Source organism: Oryx dammah, unplaced genomic scaffold (assembly GCF_014754425.2).
Source record: "Oryx dammah isolate SB20612 unplaced genomic scaffold, SCBI_Odam_1.1 HiC_scaffold_25, whole genome shotgun sequence".
Lineage (NCBI taxonomy): Eukaryota > Metazoa > Chordata > Mammalia > Artiodactyla > Bovidae > Oryx > Oryx dammah.
The window spans coordinates 320,061-345,832 of NW_024070209.1; the positions used below are offsets into that span (position 1 = coordinate 320,061).

A 25,772-nucleotide genomic window follows, 5' to 3' on the forward strand; every position below is an offset into this window, starting at 1 on the left:
CACACTAGGCTTCCCTATCCTTCACCATCTCCCAGAGTTTTCTCTAACCCATGTCCATTAAGACAGTGATGCCATCCAACCATCTAATCTTCTGTCGCCCCCTTCTCCTCTTGTCCTCAATCTTTTCCAGCATCAGGGTCTTTTCCAGTGAGTCAGTTCTTTGTATCAGGTGGCCAAAGTACTGGACCTTCAGCTTCAGCATTAGTCCTTCCAATGAATATTCAGAGTTGATTTCCTTTAGGAGGGACTGGTTTGATCTCTTTGCTATCCAAGGAACTCTCAATAGTCTTCTCCAGCACCACAGTTTGAAAGCACCATAGATTCTTTAACATATTTATAACAATTATTGTTAAAGTCTTTCTTGTTAATTGTAACATCTGGGCCATTTCTAGATAACTGTTGACTGATTTTTCCCTTAACTATGGGTCACAGTTTCCAGTTTCATCCCCTGACTAGTAATCTATCATTGTATATGGGACATTGAGAATGGTGTCTTATAGATTCTGGATTCCCTTATCTCTGAGAAGTGTTTTGTTCCAGAAGGCATTGAGATTATGGCTCAATCACTTTAATCTTTGGGGGACATGCTTTCAGATTTTATTAGTGTTTATTTCAGTTTAGCTCTAGTACTAGGGTAAATTTCAGTGGTCCCAGACTGTGATCTTTATTTCTAAGGAGTAGCCCTTCTGGGGTTTTAATGAAAAGCCCAAGGGATTTACCCAAGCACTTTTAACTTGTTGAGATTTGAATTTCAAACTCTGCAGTGGGCATGTGCTGAAATTTCTGTTTTGCTTCTTAGCCAAACAGCTATTGTTTTCCCCCTGGCCTTTTGGAATCTCAAAATGCCCCTTTCAGGCATCAGACAAGATTAGAGAGACTTTTTAAAGACTGTGGAATTTCTTCCTTTGTGGCTCTCTTTTCTGGATTTCTTCCCTCAATTTCCAGGCATTCTTACAGCTTCAAGCTTTACTCTCCAATTCCTTCCATCAGTGAGATTACGCCTATCTGCTTGAGTTCTAGCCTGTCTCATTGACTGGGCAGACACTCTGGACTAAAGCTCTATGAACGTGGAACTTATTAAGTGCGGCTCTTTTCTTTCAACATGAAAGCTCCTCCAGTTTCTGCCTGCCTTTCATTGCTCTCCAGTGCCTTTAAACAATTAATTTAAAAAAAATTCTGTCCAGAGTTTATTCTAGCTATCAGCAGGAAGACTGTCCAATACAATTCATTCCATCATTACTGGAGCCAAAACCAACACACTGAATTTTAATATCTCTGCTGTGAGAAATTTAACAATCATTAAGAAGATCAGTATTATTTGGGAGCTAAGTACAATATATACCAAATCAGTCTTGTGGAAAACAAGTGTACTGACTTCAATACTTCAACATGAAGAGCAAACAAAAGCTCCAACTACAGAACAATCTGGAAAATTTCATTACTGACTTTCCTTCTTGTGACTGTCTACTGTAACAGAGCTTTCCTCCAATAGAGTCTTAAAAATATTTTACAGGAAAAAAAGTGTTGCTGACCTTGCATCACAAGTAGACACAGTATTTCTTTGTTACAAGAGATACAAAGGTTATTTAGTAAGAAAACATCTCACTCACTTAAATTTTCAGATGTTACCATGAATTCTTCAATTTCATCATCAGAATCGTCTATTAAAGGCATGAAGGCATATCTAAATAGAAAACAAGGAGTAGTTTTACTAGTGTGTTTAAACCTATTCAATGTTGAGTTTACACCTGAAACAGTCATTCCAGGGACCCCTCTTCCCTCTTCCAGCAGGGAGACCCCTCTCTTCCCCCTTATATCTCTCTTTTCACTGTCTTCCTTTTGTTATATTTGTCTCCCCACTTGACTGTATACCTCTTAACAGCAATGACTACTTCTCTGGTTTCTATAAATGCTTTTCTAACATTGTAGCAGAAGATGAACAAAATCCTTGCCCAACTATGTAAGGTACCTCTGATTATTTGCTGATGGTCTCCACAAAAACATTATTACAATAAGAATAAGTGAGAAAAGGAAGCTCCAAAATGCATCATCAACCCAGCGTTCCATCCAATCCTATAACAAGGATGATTCAAACAGGAAAAGTTAATTTTTGATAAACAGATTTCCCACTGAAATAGTATATAATGACAAGTACTAATGAAATCCTTCCAACCAGTAAGTCTTCAAAAAAAATGAGCACATGTTTTTTCAAGAAACATAAAAACTAAGAAATTCTATCTTAAAATCCATATTAATGCTCAGTTGAGCCTTAGAATCAATCCAATGAATAAAACCCTAACAAATTAAACAGTATCATGAAAAGAATTAGAGCTGAAAGGGGCTTCAGAGGTCAATTAATTTATTTTCTAGACAAGAAGAGTTTCTTCTCTTGTGAAATCTTCCCTACGGCAGCAAAAGTCCAGGGTTTTCACAGGGCTCTTTATCATTATATAGAACTAGCAAGGAGATCAAACCAGTCAGTCCTAAAGGAAATCAACCCTGAATATTCATTGGAAGGACTTATGCTAAAGCTGAAGCTCCAACACTTTGGCCACCTGATTGGAAGAGCTGACTCACCAGAAAAGACCCTGAAGCTGGGAAAGAATAAGGGCAGGAGAAGGGGAGCAACAGAAGATGAGATGGTTGGATGCCATCATCGACTCAAACGGCATGAGTCTGAGCAAACTCTGAAAGATGGTGAAGGACAAGGAAGCCTGGTGTGTTGCAGTCCATGGGGTCGCAGAGTCAGACTTGGCAACTGAACAACAACCAATAAAGAACTAAGGCTATTTCCAAATCAAGAAACCCCCACAAGGGCCTTTTATATTTTCAGTCTAAGAAATATATCTTCTAACTAGAGAATCCAAGAATACCTCCTGAATATGCATGATGAGTATACTATAAACATGTATAAAATCCTAGAAACATGTCAGGCTTAAGATTTAGAATCCCACTTAGATACAAAGCAACCCAATCACACTGTGTGCTGGGAGCAAACGATTTCCTGTTACCTTAGACAATTCAGGGAGAAGATTCCTTTTCAGAATACAACAAAAGAAGCTGAGAAAAGGGTATAATTGGAAACAGAGATTTAGGAGGAACTTTGTTTCAGACTTGTTTAAAGGAGACAAATGTTTTTCTAATCCTGCACAAAATAATTCCAAGTAAATGGAATATCTCCATTACAATTATCTTGGTCTACAAACACAAACTAAACTCTTCAAACTTACACAAAATAAAACAGTACAATTAAATATGAAAACTGTTTACATAGGAAGATTATACTTACTGATTGACATTTTGCAAACCTAAATGTCTTAGTTGTCCACACCATAAACACTACAGATGCTGAAACACACCAAAAAAAAAAAAAAAGTCAACCTCTGAAGGAACATATACAATACTAAAATAATTTATTATAAAAGAAAAATCAGATAACTTACCCAGTATGGCAAAGATCAGGGTATTTGTAAAGTGCCTGTATAAAGAAAATTTTACTGTGTTCTTTCTTAGCCTGAGAGTCTTCATAGTTTGTGCCAAACTTATAAAAATGTGAAAAAGAGTTAAGGGAAAAATTTTAAATAATAATACATAGTTAAGATTAAAAAACAAAATAAGAATCTACATTTCCAAAACTACTGCTACACAGAGTTCCTATAATTTAAAACTAATAAAAAAACAGAAAATGTCTTCTCCACTAACGTATAATCACGATAGCAATTTTATTACAGATTTTATTGTACAATTTACCACTGTCTGAACTAAGTAAACAAACTTCAAGGAAAAAGAATGTAAGGGACAAGACCTGTGTTGTGTTCCTTCAATGCCAAGTTCTCGAAACACAGGACAGAGCAGGACACAGACAAAATACTAGGTACAGATGCCACCTAGACATGCCATTCGGCTTGTGGTTTTCTGTCTCCATTTCTTTCTTAATTTTTTGTGTCTGATCTATTCTCATTCTACCCTCTGAATGATCATAATTAAGAAGTCATATCATCTGTCAATTTCATTTTATAAGTTAAAAAAAATTGAAATATGTCAAGTAAAACAAATCTGGACTCAGGTAAGGAGAGAATTTATTCAAGAGATTACTGCAATATGGAGAACATTCTGACTGTAAGATCTGTAGGAGTCCCAAAGGTCAGGCAGGGAAGGGCTTTGCTTTTATTACTGCTGTTGTTGCTTGGTTGGAAGTCATGTCCAACTCTTACGCGATCCCATGGACTATAGCCGGCCAGACTCCTCTGTCCATGGGATTTTCCAGGAAAGAATACTGGAGTGGGTTGCCATTTCCTTTTGCAGAGGATCTTCCCGACCCAGGGTTCAAACCTGCATCTCTGGCATTGGCAGGCGGGTCCTTCACCACTAAGCCATCAGGGAAGCCCTTTGCTTTTGTAAGGAGGTGTAAATAGGACTCGAGAGTGGCAGGTGTGGGAAGGGGGTGGCCTGATGGACCAGTTGCTCGGGGTTATGACTTTCCTTGAGGCCTGTAGGTTCTCAGGAAGGGCTGTGAAAGAGGGATATGGGTGGATGAAAGCTCAGGGACCTGGAGGAAGGCGAAGGCTTAGTCAGTTAGGTGCAGTCTGACATTTTGTCCAGATTAGTCAGTAGGTACACAGGTTTGTGTCTAGATTAGTCAGTAGGTACACAGGTTTGTGTCTAGCCTTGTCGTAAGTAAACAAGGGAACACCTGGGAAGCTCCCTGAAGTCCCATGGGGAAAGGCAGCTTTTAAGCCTTTTCCCAAACACCAAAGGGTGGAGGCTGTCTTAAGGATGGCTATTTTCCAGGAGCACAGAGCTCAGGTAAACAGCAACAGTGTCAGATACGAAGAAGCAGAGAGGCCTGTCCACCGGCTCCTCATCAGTGAGGCTGTGCTCAAGCCAGAGCTCTGTAAACACGAGCAGCTTTCTCTGCAGCCTGCTAAGCCCTGTGTAGGGATCACCCACTGAACATACATTACAGAGCTGAGCAAAGAGGAATGCAAGTGGCAGATTTTAGATTTACTTATGCCTCCTTTTTAAATTCCCAATACTTCATTAATCAAAAACTTCATTTTAGTCCTAAAACTACAAAGTTGCTTTTCAATTTTTCTGTGTTCCGTCACTTCAGTCATGTCTGACTCTTTGTGATCCCATGAACTCATAGCCTGCCAGGCTCCTCTGTCCATAGGATTCTCCCAACAAGAATACTGAAGTGGGCTGCCATGCCTTCCTCCAGGAGATCTTCCTGACCCCGGGATCAAACCTGTGTCTCCTGCACTGCAGGCATGCTCTTTACCACTGATGCGAAGAGCTGACTCATTGGAAAAGACCCTGATGCAGGGAAAGATTGAGGGCAGGAGGAGAAGGGGAGACAGAGGATGAGATGGCTGGACGGCATCACCAACTCAATGGATGTGAGTTTGAGCAAATGCTGGGAGATGGTGAAGGACAGGGAAGTCTGGTGTGCTGCAGTCCATGGGGTCACAAAGAGTTGGACACAATTTAGCGAATGAATAACAACAAATGACCCATTAGGTTGCAACAGAAGATCAATTTCTATCAGAACACAATTCAACCAATTAAGGTTGCTGTCAGGACTTACATGGAAATACATGGAAATACATGTTATTCAATGAACACGATCAAGACCCAATACTTTTAAAGGAGTAATGAAAGCACGCAAGCCCCACCATCCTGACGGGAGAGTCGCCTTGCATGCGCTGCTGCTGTGGTTGGAAAAGGATATCCACCAGCACAAGCCAGAGTCAAGAAGAGACAGAGGGAGGCTGGCCAGAAGCACAAGGTCAGAATCATTTGCCTGCAGCAAAAGAGCAAAAAATAAAAATAAAACAAGCAGGAAAAGAGAGGCAGAAGGCAACAGCTTTTTAGCATTTTCAGGCTATTTTTTCTATTACTGTAGGTAGAATCAGATTCTTACAGAAGCTAGATTAGGTTCATCGAAAGCAAAGGAAGCATGGCCAAGATTCCAGCACTTGATTCTGTCAGGATGTGGTCCTGCTTCTTTGCTTGTCATTGGTAATCATTTAGGAAACCCACTACCTCTGTGTACAGAGAAAGTGGACTCTTCATCTCAGTAATGAAAACTACCGAACAGCAATCTAAGAGCAGACATCAGAAATTCAGGTTGAACTTTCTTTTCTCTCACATATAAAATGCAAACCAAGAGAATTTCAACTTCTGGGTATCTTTATGACTTTGATCTCTAACACCTTTATTAAAAATATCAATAATTGAGCAAGCTAAATCTTTCCCCTTATTTTCTGTATCTCCCCGCCTGAATCTGGCTCATGACGTGTTGGACCAAAATCAGATTTGTCCATAAAGGTGGCAACTTACCCTCATTCAAATCCAGATGGAATTAGAGCCTTTACAGCCACTTTTCTCTGCAATTTTGGGCCAATTTGCATGACTGTGTGTTTTTCCCAATGAACTGCCTTGTGGGTGGTTAAGAGCAAGAATTCTTTGAAACACACATGTGTAAATGACCAGAAGAAAAGATAACACAGGGTTTTAAAATGCAAAGTCTGTAGCTCAAGTAGTTGATGGAGGAACATAAGCTCCCTCACATAAGCATACCCAAGCTTAGAAATAAGATAATTCCAAACCGAACAGACATCTTAAGCTCATTTTCTAAACATGCAATGACAGAAGAGAAGATGTGAAGGCTGGCAATGGTGATGCTGAGCCCTTCTAGTAGCTAGTTTCGCGTGTTCGCAGTTGCTCAGTCGTGTCCAACTCTTAATGGCCCCGTGGACTCCAGCCCACCAGACTCCGCTGTCCATGGGATCCTCCGGGCAAGAACACTGGAGCAGGTTGCCATTTCCTCCTCTGTGGGATCTTCCTGACCCAGGGATCAAACCTGAGTCTCTAGCGCTGGCAGGCGCCTTCTTCAGCACTGAGCCACTAGGGAAGCCCAGGAGCTAGGTCACCTCCCCTACAGTTCTGCTTGCCCAGGTCCCAGAGTAAAGTCTTAATCACTGGACTGCAAGTCCTCTGACACATTTTTTAGAAAGTCATCCTTGAATTCTCTCTTGGAAGATTTGATCATGCCATTCACCTGTGCAGCTTCAGCTCCTTGACACTTTTCACCTTCGGAGAACTCTAAACTCTGAAGCATGTCCTTCAGTCTTTCCCTTCTGGCCCACCTTCTAAGATTCTCCCACATGTGGTACTTACAGGCAAGCTGGTTTGAGACACTCTGCCACTGTCTCTGTATTTTCCTGCTCCCAACGATTTGGTCCCCTCATATCTTCCCAGAAGGCTTTTCCCCCAGTTCTTTTCCTGTGCGTGCATGCCAAGTTGCTTCAGTCATGTCTGACTCTGCGAGCCTATGGACTGTAGCCCACCAGGCTCCTCTGTCCATGGGATTCTCCAGGCAAGAATCCTGGAATGGGTTGCCATGCCCTCCTCCAGGGGGTCTTTCAACTCGGGGATCAAACCTGCATCTCTTATGTCTCCTGCCCTGGCAGGCGGGTTCTTTACCACTAGTTCCCTCCGGGAAACCCTAATTCTTTTCCTAGTAAATTTCCATTTGTCCATGCAGTCTCAATTTAAATGCCACCATCTCCCTGAAGTCTTTCTGGACTGTCAGCCTGCAACTAATTTATCTTTCCTGTTTGCACAGCACCTCTGTAAAATGGCAATTACTATCGCTATGTTGCTCCTAGTTAAGTATTTGTCTCCTCTACCTGATTCCTCAGGATGTTCATTTAAGTTTGCTAAACTAATAGAAAAAATAAAGATATTTTTTAATTGATGAACTGTTACCTTTTCATCTTCAAGTAAATTCCTATAACGCATAACTATATGTCTCTCTGCTATTATTACAAATTAAAAATAATATGATTTTGATGACACAACAACAAACTATTTTAGGACACAGTAAAGGATATGAACCATACAAAAATGGAGTCAATAAGTGCTAAAATAATGTCACCAAGGACAACAGCTAAATGGTTAGAACCCTGAAAGATAAAAATAGGGAAAAAAATCTGAATGTAAAAATTTCATTATAATAATCATCTGATGAAGAAAAACAGCTCATCTCCTATCATCATTTTATAAAAGGCTATATAAAAGATTTTACTGCCTAACAGAATTGTATTTGAGCACATGGAATTTATCTGTTTTAGTAGCCACAAATGTTAGTCTGTCATCAGCCTGTCTAGAGATAACGTAAAACTGCCATTATGGAGTGGCAAATAAAACACAGCATGTCCCGCCCAACTCAGGTCAACCATTTCTCTCTCTGCCCTCTCCTCACCAAACCTGCAGCCAGGCTCCTAAAGCAACGGGCTCCTCCTCTTGCCCCCGCAAGTGAAAGGATGTGAAAAAGGTAAAATACGGAAAAGGAGCTGAAACCACAGACTGGATGCATACGCTACTCAAGAGCTGACAGAGAATCACACCCAAAACTGTCACATCTAAGATGCTGACCACGTCAAAGTTTAAAGAAATACGTCATCTATCCGTGGGATGTTTATCCTTTCTATTTTCTTCCCAGCAAAGATGAGCTTTCTATGAATAATATATGTAAATAGAAAGCTCTTTACTATTATGTAGAAGTAATAATAGATGCACCTTTCAAGGAGTCAGAGACAAAGAGACGTGTCTCTAACCCAGAATGCACGTATGTCAAAGACACTGGAAGAAGGGTGAGGTTTTTAACATTATTGGACAAATGCCCGGCTTTAAAATATCAGATCAAACTATGTGAAGTAAACGGATGTGGGCAATGTACAGGTTATTCACTCTATGTACAATGGTCTGATTTCACTATCTAACCCAAAAGACATTTTGAGTAAAAATTACACAGTTCTCTGAATCAAACAAAAATATAATAAGCTCTTTAATCACTGTCATCATCAAACATACTACGAAGGAAAACCAAGAGCTAGACATCTGGGGTCTTCGCAGATACAAATACTCACTCTTCTCTGGGGTAAACTACTGCTGCCCTGGCTGCCAGAGCCATTCCTCCCTAGAACACTACCTCTTCCTGGTTCCTCCAAGAGCAAGGCCACTGAATTCCCTCAATACTGAGCCCACCAGAGTCAGGGAAAATGGGCAAGTGCCTGACACTTAAAAGAGCGATGACGTGTAATGTCTGCATGCTTAGAAGGTAAAATTAACTTTCTGCTCACTCACACGTTTAAACGCAGTGTTAAAGGAGAAATGAACGTGTTCAGACAGTATAATGATAAAGATGAACATTTTTCATAAAGAATAACCATGAACGCTTTTGAGATGGGACTATTAATAATTCGTAGGATGACACCAGGTAGTGCCTTCATAACCATATCATTTTAAAAAGTGCTCTGGTTAGCCTTTTGCTTTCAGGACATATTAAAAAAGAGAAATAGTCCACGGAGTGTGGGACGGGGTACTCAAAATTGGGCCTTTTTCACAAATTTCGTATCTTTAAAAATTCATCTCAGGAGATAAAAAACTAAAGTCGTATTTCACAGCAACAACAAAAAAAAGTGCAAGTGGAATGATGTAGTTTTTACCCCAATGACTCTCATCACGCCTTCAATAGCCGCAAAGATAAAATAAAGAACCCCCAATCCAATGACCCGGTGCATGACGGTTCCTAGACGAGGCCTGGAATGAGGAGAAGGAAACAGGAAAAAAGAAAAAGGTAAGTAAAGCACATCTGAGTACAGTAGCTGGCCCCGCTTCCAGCACCAAGGACATCACTGTCCAATCACATCTGTCAGCTCCCACCAGAGAGGGGCTCTGTTTAAAGCAGGGTTATTCCCTGGGAACAAGGCAGAAACAGGCTCAGGAAAAATAGGCCTCCTTCTCTAGGACTTGAAACTATATCAATGCCTGTGAAACAACATTAAAAAAAGAAAATTATTTATTTATGGCTGCACTGGGTCTTTGTTGCTGAGCTTGGGCTTTCTCTAGTTGCGGAGAGCAAGGGCTACTCTCTAGTTGTGATGTACGGGCTTCTCCTGTTGCAGAGCGCAGGCTCCAGGGCTTGCGGGCTTCAGCAGGTGCGGAGTAAGGGCTCAGCAGCTGTAGCTCCTGGCTCTGGAACACAGGCTCAGTAGTTGCAGAGCACGGGCTTAGCTGCACTGCGCCACATGCGATCTTCCTGGACCAGGGATTGAATTGGTGTCCCCTGCATTGCAAGGCAGATTCTTAACCACTGGACCACCAGGGAACTCTGGAGGCAACATTTCTGAGACCAGGAGATTTTGCTGCTGAAATCCAAGCAGTATAATTAACATAACCCAAGTACTATGTCTACAGAATGGATGAGAAGATTGATGAAACCTAGTAAGTGCCAACTTCTAAGGGTCACTGGCAGAACTAATTGTTTAAGTCTTTCACGAACATACATTGTAAACCATTCTGAGATGTGTTTTGTCAGAGATAAACCACTCACTGATTGATTCTATGATGTGGGCAGAGAAAGAGCAGGATGTCAGGAAATCAAATCCCGCTTTCTCTCTCAATACCTCCAAACAACAGTCCTAACAGACTTCAGCTTTCATTCTTCAAATTAAAAAGAATTAAAATAACAGTTTGGACTCTTTGAAAGTATAACTGAGTCAGGAATATGCAAAGATGATGGTTTTTAGCAACTGGCAATTTGAAAATAGAACTGAAATTTCCGGGATTCCCTGGTGTCTAGTGGTTAGGACTCAGCGCATGCAATGCCAAGGCCCAGGTTTGACCCCTGGTCAGGGAACTCGATCTCACATGCTGCAACGGAGAGTTCACATGCCACAACTAAGATCCACCACAGCCAAATAAAGAAAGAAATACTAAAAGAAAAAAAGATATAGCTGTGGTTCAGTGTGAAGGCTTGAGCTTCTGGGAATCAGAGTCTTAGGGAACAGACTCCTTCACGTTCACACCCAGGGACTCAAAGGTAAGAGGGAGAAAAGATCTTGATAGGATCTGCAGGGGATAGCCAGGCTTCAGACAAAAATTCTGCTGACCTGGTGTTTAATCAGACCATGCTCTCTTACAATATCTCAAACACAATCATAACACCTAGCTGTGCTGCCTAGGAAACAGAAAATGACCTGAGCCTCAAGAATCATTTAAAATTTTCCATTATCCTTAAAGTTGATAATTCATCTAATTATAAAAAGTTACTGGAATTTAGGATCTTTACTTGAGGAAAGTATAAACCAGCAGGAGTTCCCAGGTGGCATTAGTGGTAAAGAATTTGCCTGCCAATGCAGGAGAGTGGAGAGATAAGAGACGTGCTTTCGATCCCTGGGTTGGGAAGATCCCCTGGAGGAGGAAATGGCACCCCACTCCAGTATTCTAGAGAATCCCATGGACAGAGGAGCCTGGTGGGCTGCAGTCCATGGGGTCACAAAGAGTCGCTCACAACTGAAGCCACTGAGCACGCACACATAAACCAGCCACTGCATGGAAATCCATTAAAGGCACTGCCCTGGGGGTCCTGTGGTTAAGAATCCACTTTTCAATGCAGAGGTGGAGCACGAGTTCAATCCCAGGTCGGGGAACTAAGATCCTACATGCCTCGGCGCAACTAAGCCTGTGCCACAACTAGAGAGCCCGTGCGTTCTGGAGCCCTCACCTTAGAGCAGCCCAAGCTGCAACAAAAGCCCCAACTGCCACAACTGAGGCCTGACACACCAGAATAATTATTAAAGAATTTAAAGTCCCTTAAAAAACACATCCTGGCAGGGATTTCCCTGTCCAGTTTCACAGGGGTTATCATGAAGATGGACGCGATCACAAGGTGGAGGTGAGGTGTCTTTTCCACTTACTTTACGATGCCATATCCCAAGCTCACGATGATCACCAGGAGGCGAGCCAGAGTCCTCTTAATCGCAGATATCAACTCCGCAAATATCAGTAACCCTTGGGCTGACGGGGAAGAAGGAAAACCATTTGCTCTGGGTCCACCTGGACACCTGTCGCCAAGACTCTACACATGTACTATGTACAACCATATTCTGACCTCAGACGAGTTAGCCATATTTAAATTTAAAGGTCATCTAATCCAATGCTGTTTGCAACCTCAGTGAAGCGGATTCTCCACCTCCTGAAGAACTCGCTCTGTATCAGATCGGCTCTATGGGGCTCGGTCTCCTCAAGCTCCCCTCTGTTCTCACTCCCCCACTTGAGGCTAAAGAACTAGAGCTCCTTAGTGGTAGTAGTCACTCACTTTTGTCTGACTCTCTGCAATCCCCTGGAATGTAGCCTGCCAGGCTCGCTCCTCTATCCATGGAATTCTCCAGGCAAGAATACTGGAGTAAGTTTCCATTCCCTTCTCCAGGGGATCTTCTTGACCCTGGAGACTTCCCTCGTGGCTCAGATGGTAAAGCATCTGCCTACAATGTGGGAGACCTGGGTTCAATCCCTGGGTCAGGAAGATCCTCTGGAGAAGAAAATGGCAACCCACTCTAGTACTCTTGCCTGGAGAATCCCATGGAGGGAGGAGCCTGGTAGGCTACAGTCCGTGGGGTCGCAAAGAGTCGGACACGACTGAGTGACTTCACCTCACCTCACGTTCACCTCTCCAGGGGATCTTCCTGACCCAGGGATGGAACCCAGGTCTCCTGCATTGCAGATTCTTTACCATCTGAACCAGCAGGGAAGCCCAGAGTCCCTTCCTGTCCTGTAAATACTTGAAAACCATAATGTCCTCAAGAGCTCTCTTTTCTCCAGGTTGTCCCCGTCATTTACTGATTTCCACTCCTACTGTGTGGTTCTCACAGGAAAAGAAATACCATGTTCCCCGCCCTTGTGAAGCCTGGACTCTTGGCAGGACAGAATGCAGCAAGAGCTGGAGAAAACAGTCTGTGTCCCAGGATGGCAAGGAAAGCAACCTACACCTCATGGGGCAGAAGTGACATCTACACCAGGGTTTGAAGGCTGTTGGTGCTGTGGTTTAGTTGCTAAGTTGTCTCCAACTCTTTGCAACCCCATGGACTACAGCACGCCAGGCTTCCCTGTTCTTGACTATCTCCTAGAGCTTGCTCAAACTCATGTCTGCTGAGTCAGTGATGCCATCCAACCATCTCATCCTCTGTCAACCTCCTTCTCCTCCTGCCTTCATTCTTTTCCAGCTTCAGGGTCTTTTCCAATGAGTTGGCTCTTCGCATCAGCTGGCCAAAGTATTGTCGCTTCAGCTTCAGCATCAGTCCTTCCAGTGTTCAGGGCTGATTTCCTTTAGGATGGACTGGTTTGATCTCCGTGCAGTCCAAGGGACTCGATGGAGGTGAAGGCTGAGTAGGAGTTACTGTTCGGAGGAGGGAAAGCGGAAAAGCAAAGGCAATGGCACATGCAGAGGCATGAAGGAAGAGAAAAAACAAAATATGCTGCAAGATGGGACTTCCCTGGCGGTCTAGTGGTTAAGATTCTGTGCCTCCACTGCAGAAGGTATGCGTTTGATCCCTGGTCAGGGAAGTAAGATCCTGCATGCCTCACGGCATGGCCAGAGGAAAAAAATGCTGCAAGATGTGAAAGTGTGGCAGGTCTGCAGCAAGGCATGTAATGAGAGAGGCCAAAATAAGACTGGCACAGAAGCATGGCCCATTCACCTGGGTTTTATGCCAGGCCATGAGTCTGGTCTTGCTGCTAAAGTTGATGGGAAGTCAATGACAATAAAAAATAAGAGTGGAACTTCCCTGGTGCTCCAGTAGCTAAAACTCCTTGCTCCTAGTACAGGTGGCCCAGGCTCAACCCCTGGTCAGGAAATCAGATCACACGTGACAAAACCAAAAGTCTGCATGCCACAGCTAAAGACCCCACATGCTGTACAACAAAGACCCAGAACAGCCAGATAAATAAGTCAAAAAAAAAGTGAAAAATGCACTGATGAGCTACAGCCTATAGGCCAAATCTGGCCTGACATGTGCTTTGTAAATAAAAGTTTTATTGGAGAATGTAGCCATGTCCATTTGCTGTCTGTGGCATCTTTCCGCTCCTAGGACAGTAGTTGAGAAGTTGCAACAGAGCCAACAAAGTCAAAAATATTTCCTGTGTAGGTTTTGCAGGAAGAGCTTGCTGACCCTTAGAATAAAACGGACAGCTTTATTTTATCAAGATTGCTCTACTTAATGGCTTGGAAAGGAGCATAGGAGAGGAAAATGCTTAGGAGACGACTCCAGAATCCAGCCAAGAGATGATGAGAGCTCTGGTGTGATGACAGAAAGGAGGAAAAAGACACTCAGAAACTGGCTCTTAATTCACCTAAGTATTCTTTTCAGCTCACATTTCTCCATCCTCTCCAGAAACAAGAAGAGGCCTTGTCCAATACCTTCAAGAAGTTCAGATACATCGTGCAATAAGTTTATACATTTGCCTAATTGCCTAACCGAAGCACTAGCCAACTGACCTATCCTTAGCGCACCCTTGCTGTGTCCGAACAAGCACTGTTTCTTCACTGCTTGATTTTCTAGATTCTGTCCTTCCAGGACCAATGATAAGCAAGACAGCCTGGGTTTCAGAGTCCACACTTGGGGAAATCGGAAGTAACATCAGCCCAGGCTCCGTCTGGCACCTCTCTTTTCCACTGCTGCTGCTAAGTCGCTTCAGTTGTGTCCGACTCTGTGCGACGCCAAAGACGGCAGCCCACCAGGCTCCGCCATCCCTGGGGTTCTCCAGGCAAGAACACTGGAGTGGGTTGCCATTGCTTTCTCCAATGCATGAAAGTTAAAAGTCAAAGTGAAGTCGCTCAGTCGTGTCCGACTCTTAGCAACCCAATGGACTGCAGCCTACCAGGCTCCTCCGTCCATGGGATTTTCGAGGCAAGAGTACTGGAGTGGGGTGCCATTGCCTTCTCCACTCTTTCCACAGGACTCCTCAAAGAAAAGGACAGCTGCCTGGGCTTTCTCTTCCGAGCCCTGGTGGAGCCATCTCAGAGGGCTTGATGGCCCTGAGGGTGGCAGGTGGGCTCTCCTTCTCTTCACAGATCTCAGGCTTTTGCTGCCCCTCACCCAAGTTCACACCACCTTCTCCAGACAGAGACCCCTCACCACTGGCAGCAAAGAAGCTGACCTACCTCCTCTGACAGTCAAGAATGCTTTAACACCCAGTCACAAGCAGCAACTTATCCTTTCTTCCTCATTTGGTTTAGGGCAGGCGCGCGCGCGCACACACACACACACACGTGCTTATACATCACTAAAACTTCTTAGAGAGCAATAACACCCCCAACATGCCTCCCTAGATGTGTGTCTTTGCTTTATTCTTTTGCATATTGTCCTTTTAAACATTTCATTTTTGAGAAACAATACAGTTTTCTCTCTAACAGAGAAAGCAATATAATGAACTCCCATGTACTATCACTCAGCACCAATACTTAACAACATTATGCTGTATTTGTCTCATCTACATTCCAACTCACCCTTTTTTCCCCAGAGGATTTTAAAATAAAGAACGATATAACTACACCCTTTGAAAATCTGCACCATGACCAATTGTAACCGACCATTCGAGTACCTCCTGAGTGCTTTCTATCCTTTTGAGCTCTCTCTCTTTCAAAGGTTCAGCAATGAAATTAACTGTATTTTTACTTTTCTGGCCACCTCCCTCCCCCCTCCCCATTTTTTTTTTTACCAGCCACACTTCGAGGCATAAGGGATCTTAGTTCCCTAACCAGGGATCAAACCTGTGCCCCCTGTACTGGAAGCACAGAGTCCTAACCACTGGAAGCAGGAAGTCCCTCTGTACAGACAGTGCACTCTATCTTCCAGCAGTCCGGGGCACCCATCTGAAGATGCTCGACTGAATGCTCGGCCGGCACCCCACGTCCCACTGGGTAAACCGGGAGAGCGCCTCCCACGGTCACATGAAGTTCTTTGTAGAAGGCTGCAGGCGCCATCCATGCTACACCACTCATCCAACTCCTGTGACCCAACTTTCTTTTCTTTTTTGTTGGGGAAAGGAGAAGAAAGAGGATGGATGAAAAAAAGAGAAATGTGTTCAAAGGACTGGCAGCACCCAATGTCCCCAGTCCAGAATTCTGTACTGCTTTAAGCCGGTCACTGGTAGCTGAACTTTAGAGAATTTTTTTCTCCCCAGGAGGGAAGTCAGGGAAAGTCAGCAAGAACACAGAAAGCAAAGACCACACACATGCTATCCTAGTTCAGAGACCTACTTTGACACTCTCTTCTGGGCTTCTGTCCTTTTCATCTATACTATGGTTTCGCAAACCAATGGATGAAGGTGGGTGGTGAGGGGGAGTCCCCTCTGCTCTGCTCACAAATGCTAGGAGGCTCTCGGGTTATACCATGTTCATGGACACAGTCACTACTTACTTGACAGCCCAGTGCTGTTGATGTTTTGGTATTCAGCATAAAAAACTGCTTTTTCAAGCATTCCCAGGAAAATAACAGCTGCAATCCAGAACTGGATTCTTAATATATCTTTCCAGTAACAGGCGGACCACATCAGCCACAGCACACCATATAAGATATAAGCAATACACATCACCATGTAGAACTGTGGGGAGAGAAGCAGCTTCAGTCAGGCAAGCCTTCTGGTCACTTGAAAACTGAGATTTCTAGGAAGTACAAAAGACAATAGCCAAGGAAAAGAAAACGAAGCTGGAGAAATCAGGCTCCCTAACTTCAGACTGTACTACAAGGTCACAATTAAAACAGTACGGCACAGGCACAAAGCTGAAAACTGGCATTTCTACATTCAGGTTTGCAATCCTTTATCTTCCAGTCACCATGGAACCAGAAATAGAGGGTATGTCAGTGTTAGCTACTAAGGAATCACTGCCACTGATCTCTTAAATTTTTTGAATATTCTAATTAGGATATAAAACTCATTTTTTAAAAAAGGAAAAAAATTATCAGAGATACTCACAATCATTAGAGGCCAATCTGATGCAGAGATATATCCATAAGGTCCCAACATAGAAAGAGAAACTGGAGAAGGCAGGATGAGGATAAAGAAATTAAGGTATTAAAATTAATAGGTTTTTCTTAAGTTTTTCAATGTAAGCTCATTCTAAGGCTCCAAGAATATAAAGCAAGTGAACAAACACTAAATTTTTACCTAGCACACACAAAGTACTAGATAATTACTAGTTGTTTGATATGTAACCTTATCAAGATATCTTTACTTATAGAAATGGTATTATACAGCATGGGCTAAGTTGGCTCATACAGACGGCAAAGTAGTCCTGGTCGGAGACTGGCCCTGGCTGAGTCCCTGACCTCACTGAGGACTTTTGACAAATTACTGGACTCCAGAATCTAGTTTGGGTTGTTGTCTGAGACAGCAATAACAGAGTGGCAGGTACAGTGCAAGACTGGCAGGGCTCAGCAACTGCTACTGCACCAGTCACTATTCAGCAGAAGCTTAAAGCTGCCCACTGGTATCAAAGAAAGGAGGCGGGGAGCAGGGTGGCAGCAGGGCCCCTGCCCCCTGTGTGGCCCAGTCTGGCCCATTACAGCACCTCCAGGAGGAAGCCCTGCTTCACGTTCTCCAGAGCAGCCTCTTTACCAGCTTCAGTGGGAAGAACAGCTCTGGGTCTCCTCTGCAGCCATGCCCTCATCTCATTGCTTTCTCCCTCCCCTTTGGACTGGGTGCCCCTCAGAGACAGACTGTGGCTTCACCTCCATGTCCCAGTGGTTCCATCAGGGCAGTTTGTAAACTCCCAGGATGTCCACATGCTATTTGGCTACTGTCAGCCCAGCAGATGCCCAGCCTAGAAAGTGAGCGACAAGGCAATTCCAGGACCTATGAGAGCATCTGCTCCCTTGAAAACTGTGTGATGCAAACCTGGGCTGACACTAGGCACCAGGAGCCACAGCTCCCCGTGACGGAGGGTCTACCCCATTGGGCGGGCGGGGAGCTCAGGGCGAACCACAGAAGCCAGAGGTGCCGCTTCTACTCCTAGGCGACAAACACATGGTTTTTGTTTCTTTTTTGAACTTTTTAAAGAACACATTTTTAAACCCCCAATGATAGCCAGAATATAATCTATTTCAACTACAATTAGGGTGTTGCCCACCCATTTCTACATGCTAAAAATTTTTTTCTTTTAATCTGGAGAATTTTGTACCCCTCCATGAAGTTAAAACTTTTTAAAATTTCGCTTAATTTTAAATTTCTAGTCTGTTAAAAAAAATAAATATTAGAGTTAAGATAAGCATAAAGTTTCCAGTCCCAGAAATAAACAGATTATTCATTTTTGTGATTAAAGAAATTTCTTTTTGAATAATATATTTTAACAGAGAATGTAGATTTGAGTTAATGACAAAAATACAGAATACAGTAAAAACAGACTGTAAACATGTATACTGTTTAACTATACCGTTCAAATTCCAGCTTGCGTCTGTTTTTTCTGTTTTAACAGAAACAATAAAGATATGAAACCCATCTCTTTGTGTTTTGGCTACAACATCCTGAAACGGGAAAAAAAAAAATCCTTTGAGTTATTTTTAGAAATTGCTTTTGTAAGATATAGCTAAACAACTGTTCACCATGTTTTAAATCAACCGTTAAGAATCGAACTGCGGGGACTTCCCTGGTGGTCCAGCATTAAGAATCCACTTTCCAATGCAGGGGATATGGGTTTGATCCCTGGTCGGGGAACTAAGATCCCACATGCCAGGGGGCAACCAGGCCTATGCACTGCAACTACTGAGTCTCTGCACTCTAGAGCCTGTGCTCCGCAACAAGAGAAGCCCAAGTCCCACAACTAGAGAACGGCTGCGTGCTGCAGCAGGGAACCCTGGCACCGCACGGCAGACCCGATGCAGCAGAGACAAACCAAGTGGGCTCCTTACACACACACACACAGAGGCAGGCTGTAGAAGGACAGGGGGGAGCAGAAGGAGCTCCTCCATTTTTTTTACCACCATCCTTCCAGACCCAAAGGATGGAGGAGGGAAAAAGCCTTTTCCACTTGCCAGTATTTTCTACTTCTCATATTTCTACAGGTTTCCTCCTAAAGTTACCATTCTATATTACCTTTCAAATAGTTTTTCTAATATCATCAAGCATTTGGTTTTTAAATGTGTGTGTTTTAAAATTAAACAGGGGAAGAAAGATGTCATATAACATGATTGAAAATGACTCAAATATAGTATATAGGCTAAAACAGGGGTCCTTAACACCCCCAGGCCACAGAGCAGTACCAGTCCGTGGGCTGCTAGGACTGGGCCACACAGTAGGAGGTGAGCGGGGGGCGAGTGAGCAAAGCTTTCTGTATTTACAGCTGTTCCGCATCGCTGACATTACTGCCTGAACTCTGACTGGCAGATCAGTGGTGGCATATAAGTGCCATGTCCTTGGGTCATCCTGAAACCACCCCCAACCCCAGGTCCATGGACAAACTGTCTTCCACGGTAGCAAAAAGGTTGGGGGCTGCTGGGCTAAACTGTTTAGATTCCTTCAGGCACTGTGTTGCTAGAGTTCAGACCCACTGAGAAGCTGAACCCGCCTGCCGGGAACTGCCTGGGACCCTCCAACGCCCCCATGTGGTTGGACCAAACTTCTCACACTCCTCCTTCCTATTTCCTATTCTTCCCTGTCATTTCCTACTCCTCCACCTGTGCCAGCATGTGTACAAAACAAAGAGCTGGCTCAGCACCACTGCACGCTGAATGCCTTCCCACTATCAGACTATTCCGTAAGACGGTTGAAGAAGACCATAAAAGCAGAGAGTCCCAGTCTAAAAGCAAATCTGCTTTCGGTCCCTATACTCAACTGTGTATAGCCCTCTCAACCTCTTAGTCTTCTGACTTTTAGTAATTCTCCCCAATTCTAAATTTTCCCTCCACCCATTGTAGTTTCTATTTCCTTATTTCCCTAAAGGTGATATCAACTAGCCCACTCCTCTGCTGTCTAAGGCATGTGACGGTGCGATTTTATTTTTTAAAGTAAAGGAAGACTACACAGAAGTTACCCTTAAATTATGGCTTTAAAGAGATTTTTTTAAACAAAGAAACAAGTATGTACAGAATTCACACAGACATACGTAAGAAAATACACTGGTTTAAATTACACTTCTTTTTTTCTTTCCTAATTCTACTCACCCTACTTAGGATCATGAGCATCTATCCATCAGCAGATTCTGCTCAGTCTTACTCTAACTTGTATATATTTGATTTAAAGGCAAAGAAAGTGACTTACTGTTGATCCTTCCTGGTTTGAGACATTTCCAGTATTTGATATTAGCTGTTTATTCTGGAAAAAAGAACAAAATAATTCCATTTTATACTGTTGCATTTCCATGAGGAAAAATAGTTCTAACAAATTGAGGGGGGAAAAAAAGCTGTTACAAAAAAAGTAAAGATTTGAAGGCAGAACACCAGAGAACAAATCTTACTGTACCCTAAACACGCGTAACAAAATCCTACACTTGAAAAATGACTTCCTCCTTCAGGGCGGTGGTTTCCGTTGGCAGGGAGAGTGTTAGGAACCCAAAAGAGATTCAAAGTGCTCAGATGGTCTATACTTAATCTGGGTCTATGGGGTGGGTTCGGGTTGTGAAAATTCATTAAGCCCTACACTTTTGATACACATGCTTTATTTTATTATATCTCAACACAAATTTTTAAAAGAACCCTTTGAAAAACAATTTTTTAAAGATTTTTTTAAAAAATATTTATCTGGCTGCGCCAGGTCTTAGCTGCGGCGTTGGGATCTTCAGTCGTCACTGAGGCATGTGGGGTCTCAGCTATGGCACGGGGGATCTAGTTCCCTGACTAGGGATTGAACTCAGGTCCCCACATCAAGAGCACCGAGCATTAGCTTCTGGACCACTGCGGAAGTCCCTAAAATTTTTATTAAAGACATTTTCACTTCAGAATTTACAGGACAAAAAAAAATCAATTAAAATGACCCACAGCCTCACTACCCAGGGATGATCACTATCAACATTTTACAGTCCAGTCTTCCAGGTTTAGTAGGAGAAAGTGCAGAGAGGACAGTCTTCAAGTGTGTTAAATGCTGGTAAGCTGACAGACCTTCAGTAAGAGCAACAGACGCGGGGTCTAACAACATGGAGGTCACTGATCACCTTGACTAGCGCCATTCTGATGGGGTGAGGGTGGCAAAGGCCCGCCTGGGCAGAAGAGAGGGGTGCAGTGACAGCAGATCACGCAAGGGTGACTAACGGGTCCTCTTTCAAGGACGCTGCTGCACAGGGCACAAAGGCACGAAACGGTGGTGCCAGTATCTCACTCACCATGTACTGCCACACACACAGAAGAACCGAACCTCAGAACTGATAAATTAAGATCTTTCTTCATCACAATACTGGTGAAACAGAAGTTAAATTGATACTTATATTCACTGGGAAACAAATACATCTGATTTCAACACGGATACTCACATTCAGTGGGGGAAACACCTGCAAATCACCGCTGCACTCCACATTTTCACTTTTTGTTGTCCAGCATTCACTGTTCTTGAAATAATGGCCACAAAAGTCTTCAGTGACCTGAAGTTCATGTTTCTGTGACAGCTCCTACACAAGATAAAAGTTCTATGTCATAATTTATTTTCACTTAATATCTAAACAATACCAAAAAATTTCTTTGTTTGGAACACTTGAAACATTCAGTAGAACAAAATACCAAAAAGAAAAAAAGCTTTGCATATAATTTTGTGTATAATACTTTGTCCTGGGATTACTTTCATTCTACTCCACGTATAAAGGATTTTAGAGAGAGAAGCAGTATTCAATTACAAGGAAAGATAAACCAAACACATAGTAACATAAAGCACAGATGGCAAAACCCAAGTGAATGCAGGGGAAATTTCATTTACACATCAACTAACAATGAGATTCCAGGCTCATGGGTGGATGAATAAAACCAGGCTCCCAGTGGCAGCTCCCGGGTACCAAGAAAAGATTAAGAGGCTTTCAATGGCCAAATGGAGGGCCATGGACTTGGCCCTGGGAGATGGTGAAGGATAGGGAGGCCTGGTATACTGCAGTCCATGGGGTCACAAAGAGTCGGATATGACTGAGTGACTGAACAACAACAACTGGCCAAATATGGGACAATTTGAGCAAAATACATAAAAACAGTAAGAGATCATAACCCACCCAACAAACTAAAAATCAGTGAGTCCATCTTGATAACTGACTGACTGATAGATAAGATAAAGGAAAAGAGAGAGTGCATTCTCATAGCAGGGTGCTAGTAGATGTGGAAGAAAGCATGGAATTAGAGAACCAGCATTTAGCAGTCATCACGTGTGTGAGGGCTAAGTCAATTCAGTCATGTCCGACTCTGTGACCCTATGAATTGGAGTCCACCAGACTCCTCTGTCCATGGGATTCTCCAGGCAAGAATACTGGACTGGGTTACCCTTCCCTTCCCCAGTGGATCCTCCCGACCTAGGGTTCGAACCTGCACCTCTTACATCTGCCTGCACTGTCTAGTGGGTTCTTTACTGGTAGCACCACCTGCGAAGCCCCAGCAATCATCACTAACAACTAACTAATCCGGCAAGAATCAAAGAACATTAAAACAAGGACCGATGAAAACACAGGATACGGACGTGTAAATACAAAGTATTTCTTCACAAATTATTGTTAACAACAGAGAGAAAAGTAGCAGCTTTACAGTGGAAAACTGACAGAAACTTCCTTAACTGACTGAGCAAATTAACATCATCAAAAATGGGACAAAACAGTGTATTTTCTAGTGCGTGCAGGCTAAGTCGCTTCAGCAGTGTCCGACTCTTTGTGACCCCATGGACTGTAGCGTGCCAGGCTCCTCTATCCATGAGCTTCTCCAGGCAAGAATACTGGAGTGGGTTGCCTTTTCCTTCTCCAGGGTATGGTATGTGTGACAAAAATATAACCTGAATTTATTCATGAGAAAATGTGAGAAACACTCAAACTGAGGGACATTTTATAAAAATAAATCAACTGTACCTATCAGCGTCATGTCGTGAATGACAGCCACCCCCCACCCCCGACCTCCGCCCCCAAAAAAAAACCCTGCAGAAATACAATGTGATCCTGGATTGGATTCTGTATCAGAAAAAGAAAGAAAAAATAAAAGCTGCTAAAAAGGATGATCTTGGGACACTGGCAAAATCTGAATAAGATTTATCAGCTAATAGGGTTCTATCAACATTAAATGTCCTAAATCTGATGCCCTATGCAATCTAAGTGAATATTTTTGTGATTTCCTTAGGAAGCACACACTGACCTTGCCTGGCCTCTTTTTCCTCCTCTCACACTCTCCCGTCTCCCTCCTCACCTCTTGATGAAATCTACTCATACTCATGAAATCTGCTCATCCGCACTAAAGCCCTAGGTTCCCTGCTACTCATTCTCTGAGATGAATGAAATTTTTACATTTCTTCTTTAAATTAAGTTGGTTTTTATTTATGTATGATTCACAATCCCTTTATCAATGGTTCCTGTAACTCTGATTTAAATAATTACTAATGTTTTTCATAAGATACAAGGAAACTGATAGATTTGTATTCTCAGAAAGCATATATTTTGACATAATTAAAGCATTTATTGTTAAGTCCCCAAATAAATCTGTGGCACTTCTAAAACTACAGTCTCTATTTCTAGACTTCTCACTTAATGAGCAAATAAAACTTTATACTCCGTAATTTTTCCTTCATAGCTTTACACTCATTTAAAATTTGCATTTTACTTACTTCCAACTCAGAATATTCATTGTGACAGGTATGATGCTCCAAGTGCCACTCTATGGTAAACTTCACAGGCCTGGGGCAACTGAACGACTTCACTGTTTAGAAAAAGAGAGTCTCATTTTGTAGTAACAATATTGTAAACAATATTATATACCCCAATTTAAATCTCAGGTTTCAAGAATTCAATTTAAAATAGGCTACCTTAAGAAAACAGTGAGTAAACTATTACCTAATTCCTCCAAAAAGTCGCCACAAAATGGACAGGTAAGTTCATTACATTATCACCGTGAACCAAATGTTGCTGTAAGACCAGTCATTTCATCTATATGTTAAGTCCAGTGTTAAAATAAACTGAGTACCCAGATATGCTCAGTCACTGTTTATTTCACTCTGAAACGTTCTCTTCACTGACTTATCCACCCAAAAAGTACTGAGTCAGTAGCCCTCATGTGCCAGGAAGGGACATAATGGTAAACCAGAATAATCCCTGGAGGCTTGACAAAAGAGGAATTAGAGGAAAGGAGAGTTAACAGTTAAACAGGCACCTTTGATGGAGGAGGGGGCTGAGAAGAGGGGATTAAGCGAGCCCTGGGCAAGGTGCCTAACACAGTCAGGTGTGCGTGAAGAATGGGGCCCCAGCAGGCTCACGAGCAAAGAACAGAAGTCCGCCCAGGGAAGAGGTGGGTGGAGAGCGAAGGCCCAGGAGGTGTGAGGGTATGGCAGAAGTATGACCGCCTGAGGCAGTTTGCTAAGGAATATGGGGTCACCTAAAGAAAGTGAAAGTGAAGGCACTCAGTCGTGTCCGACTCTTTGTGACCCCATGGACTGTAGCCCATCAGGCTCCTCCGTCCATGGGATTCTCCAGGCCAAGAATACTGGAGTGGGTTGCCATTTCCTTCTCCAGGGGATCTTCCCAACCCAGGGATCGAACCCGGGTCTCCCACATTGCAGGCAGAGGTTTTAACCTCTGAGCTACCAAGGGGAAAGCCTGATGTTGGATACACCAAACAGCATAGACACACATCCAAGGGACCAATGCTTAACTTTGCAGGCACTAAAATTTTGCTCTGTGAGAACTCAGAGATGCTGTCTCCTCTTTCGCACTACAGCTGCACATGTATAAATCCAAATGCCCAATTGCTCACTTAAAATAAATAGTAACTATACAGCAGACATGTAATGGTCGAATGACTCTCTTCAACAAGCCTTCCTGGACGCCCAGTGTGACGAGGAGGTTGCCTGGCGAGCACGGGAGCATGGCAGAGCGGGAGGCTCCGGTGCACCCACCCCTGCCAGCCACCTGTCAGAGCCCTGGTCACAGCTCAAGAAAGACTTCTCGCCCACCTGCGCTGAGGCACTGCCAGCTTTCACCTGACTAAACCCTCATTTAAAAAAGAAATGCCTTTCTTCCTAACTCCCTCCTGCTGCCTCACTCTTTGTCCCTTTAGATATGGTAATACTGAACTGTGATCTACTTCAAGCCTGATCTCAGACATTCACATTGTGTTGCGTGCTTGCTCAGTCATGTCAGACTCTTTGCGCCCCCCACGGACTGTAGCCCACCAGGCTCCCCAGCCCATGGGATTCTCCAGGCGAGAATACTGGAGTGGGTTGCCATTTCCTCCTCCAGGGGATCTTCCCGAACCAGGAATTGAACCCGTGTCTCCTGTGTCTCCTGCACCGCAGGCGATTCTTTACTGCTTGAGCCATAAAAACCAAATTCTCTGTTTCACCAGTCCATATAACCTTTTACTCCCCCAGTTTTTTTTTTTGTCTGCACCAGTGTTTTAAATCTTGTCTAGACACTGTGACATGAATTTATTAAAGCACTGACATGCCAAAATCTCACCCACCTTGGGCTTTGATTTCTTCTTACCAAGTTGTTAGCACTGACTGAAGATCTATGATCTCAGGGAGCTGCTTTGAATTCGCCTCTACTTTCTAGCTAATGACTCGGCTACTTCCATCAGCAGAGACCACACAGGGCAGGACAGCCCAGCAGATTATCAGAGGATGGCATGAGAGAGGAAAATGGGCATGGCTGTGGAGTCCATGAAGCCAAGTTGCTCTACCCAACAAAAAAAAACTACTCCTTATCCCCAAACTTTAGTCCTGGCAACCAACTGACCTAGTCAACTTACTGGAAACACTAAGAGGCGTGAGAG

The 25,772-nt window shown here is 43.3% G+C and overlaps 1 protein-coding gene across 2 annotated transcripts in view; it reads right to left on the reverse strand.

Moving 5' to 3' along the window:
- TMEM87B (transmembrane protein 87B) overlaps nt 1–25,772 on the reverse strand; it is a 52,905-nt gene that overhangs the window by 18,100 nt on the left and 9,033 nt on the right. The window contains exons 3-15 of one of the 2 annotated variants that reach the window (XM_040267533.1): nt 23,611–23,702; nt 21,308–21,442; nt 20,104–20,157; nt 18,281–18,371; nt 16,825–16,886; nt 16,269–16,452; nt 11,769–11,868; nt 9,516–9,609; nt 5,732–5,803; nt 3,444–3,552; nt 3,290–3,348; nt 1,970–2,073; nt 1,611–1,684 (exon numbers count right to left, since the gene is read on the reverse strand). In XM_040267533.1, coding sequence (XP_040123467.1) covers nt 1,611–1,684; nt 1,970–2,073; nt 3,290–3,348; nt 3,444–3,552; nt 5,732–5,803; nt 9,516–9,609; nt 11,769–11,868; nt 16,269–16,452; nt 16,825–16,886; nt 18,281–18,371; nt 20,104–20,157; nt 21,308–21,442; nt 23,611–23,702 — 1,230 coding nt within the window. Of the gene's footprint in view, nt 1–1,610; nt 1,685–1,969; nt 2,074–3,289; nt 3,349–3,443; nt 3,553–5,731; nt 5,804–7,898; nt 7,971–9,515; nt 9,610–11,768; nt 11,869–16,268; nt 16,453–16,824; nt 16,887–18,280; nt 18,372–20,103; nt 20,158–21,307; nt 21,443–23,610; nt 23,703–25,772 lie in introns of both variants that reach the window. The other variant, XM_040267532.1, reaches the window with a different exon arrangement.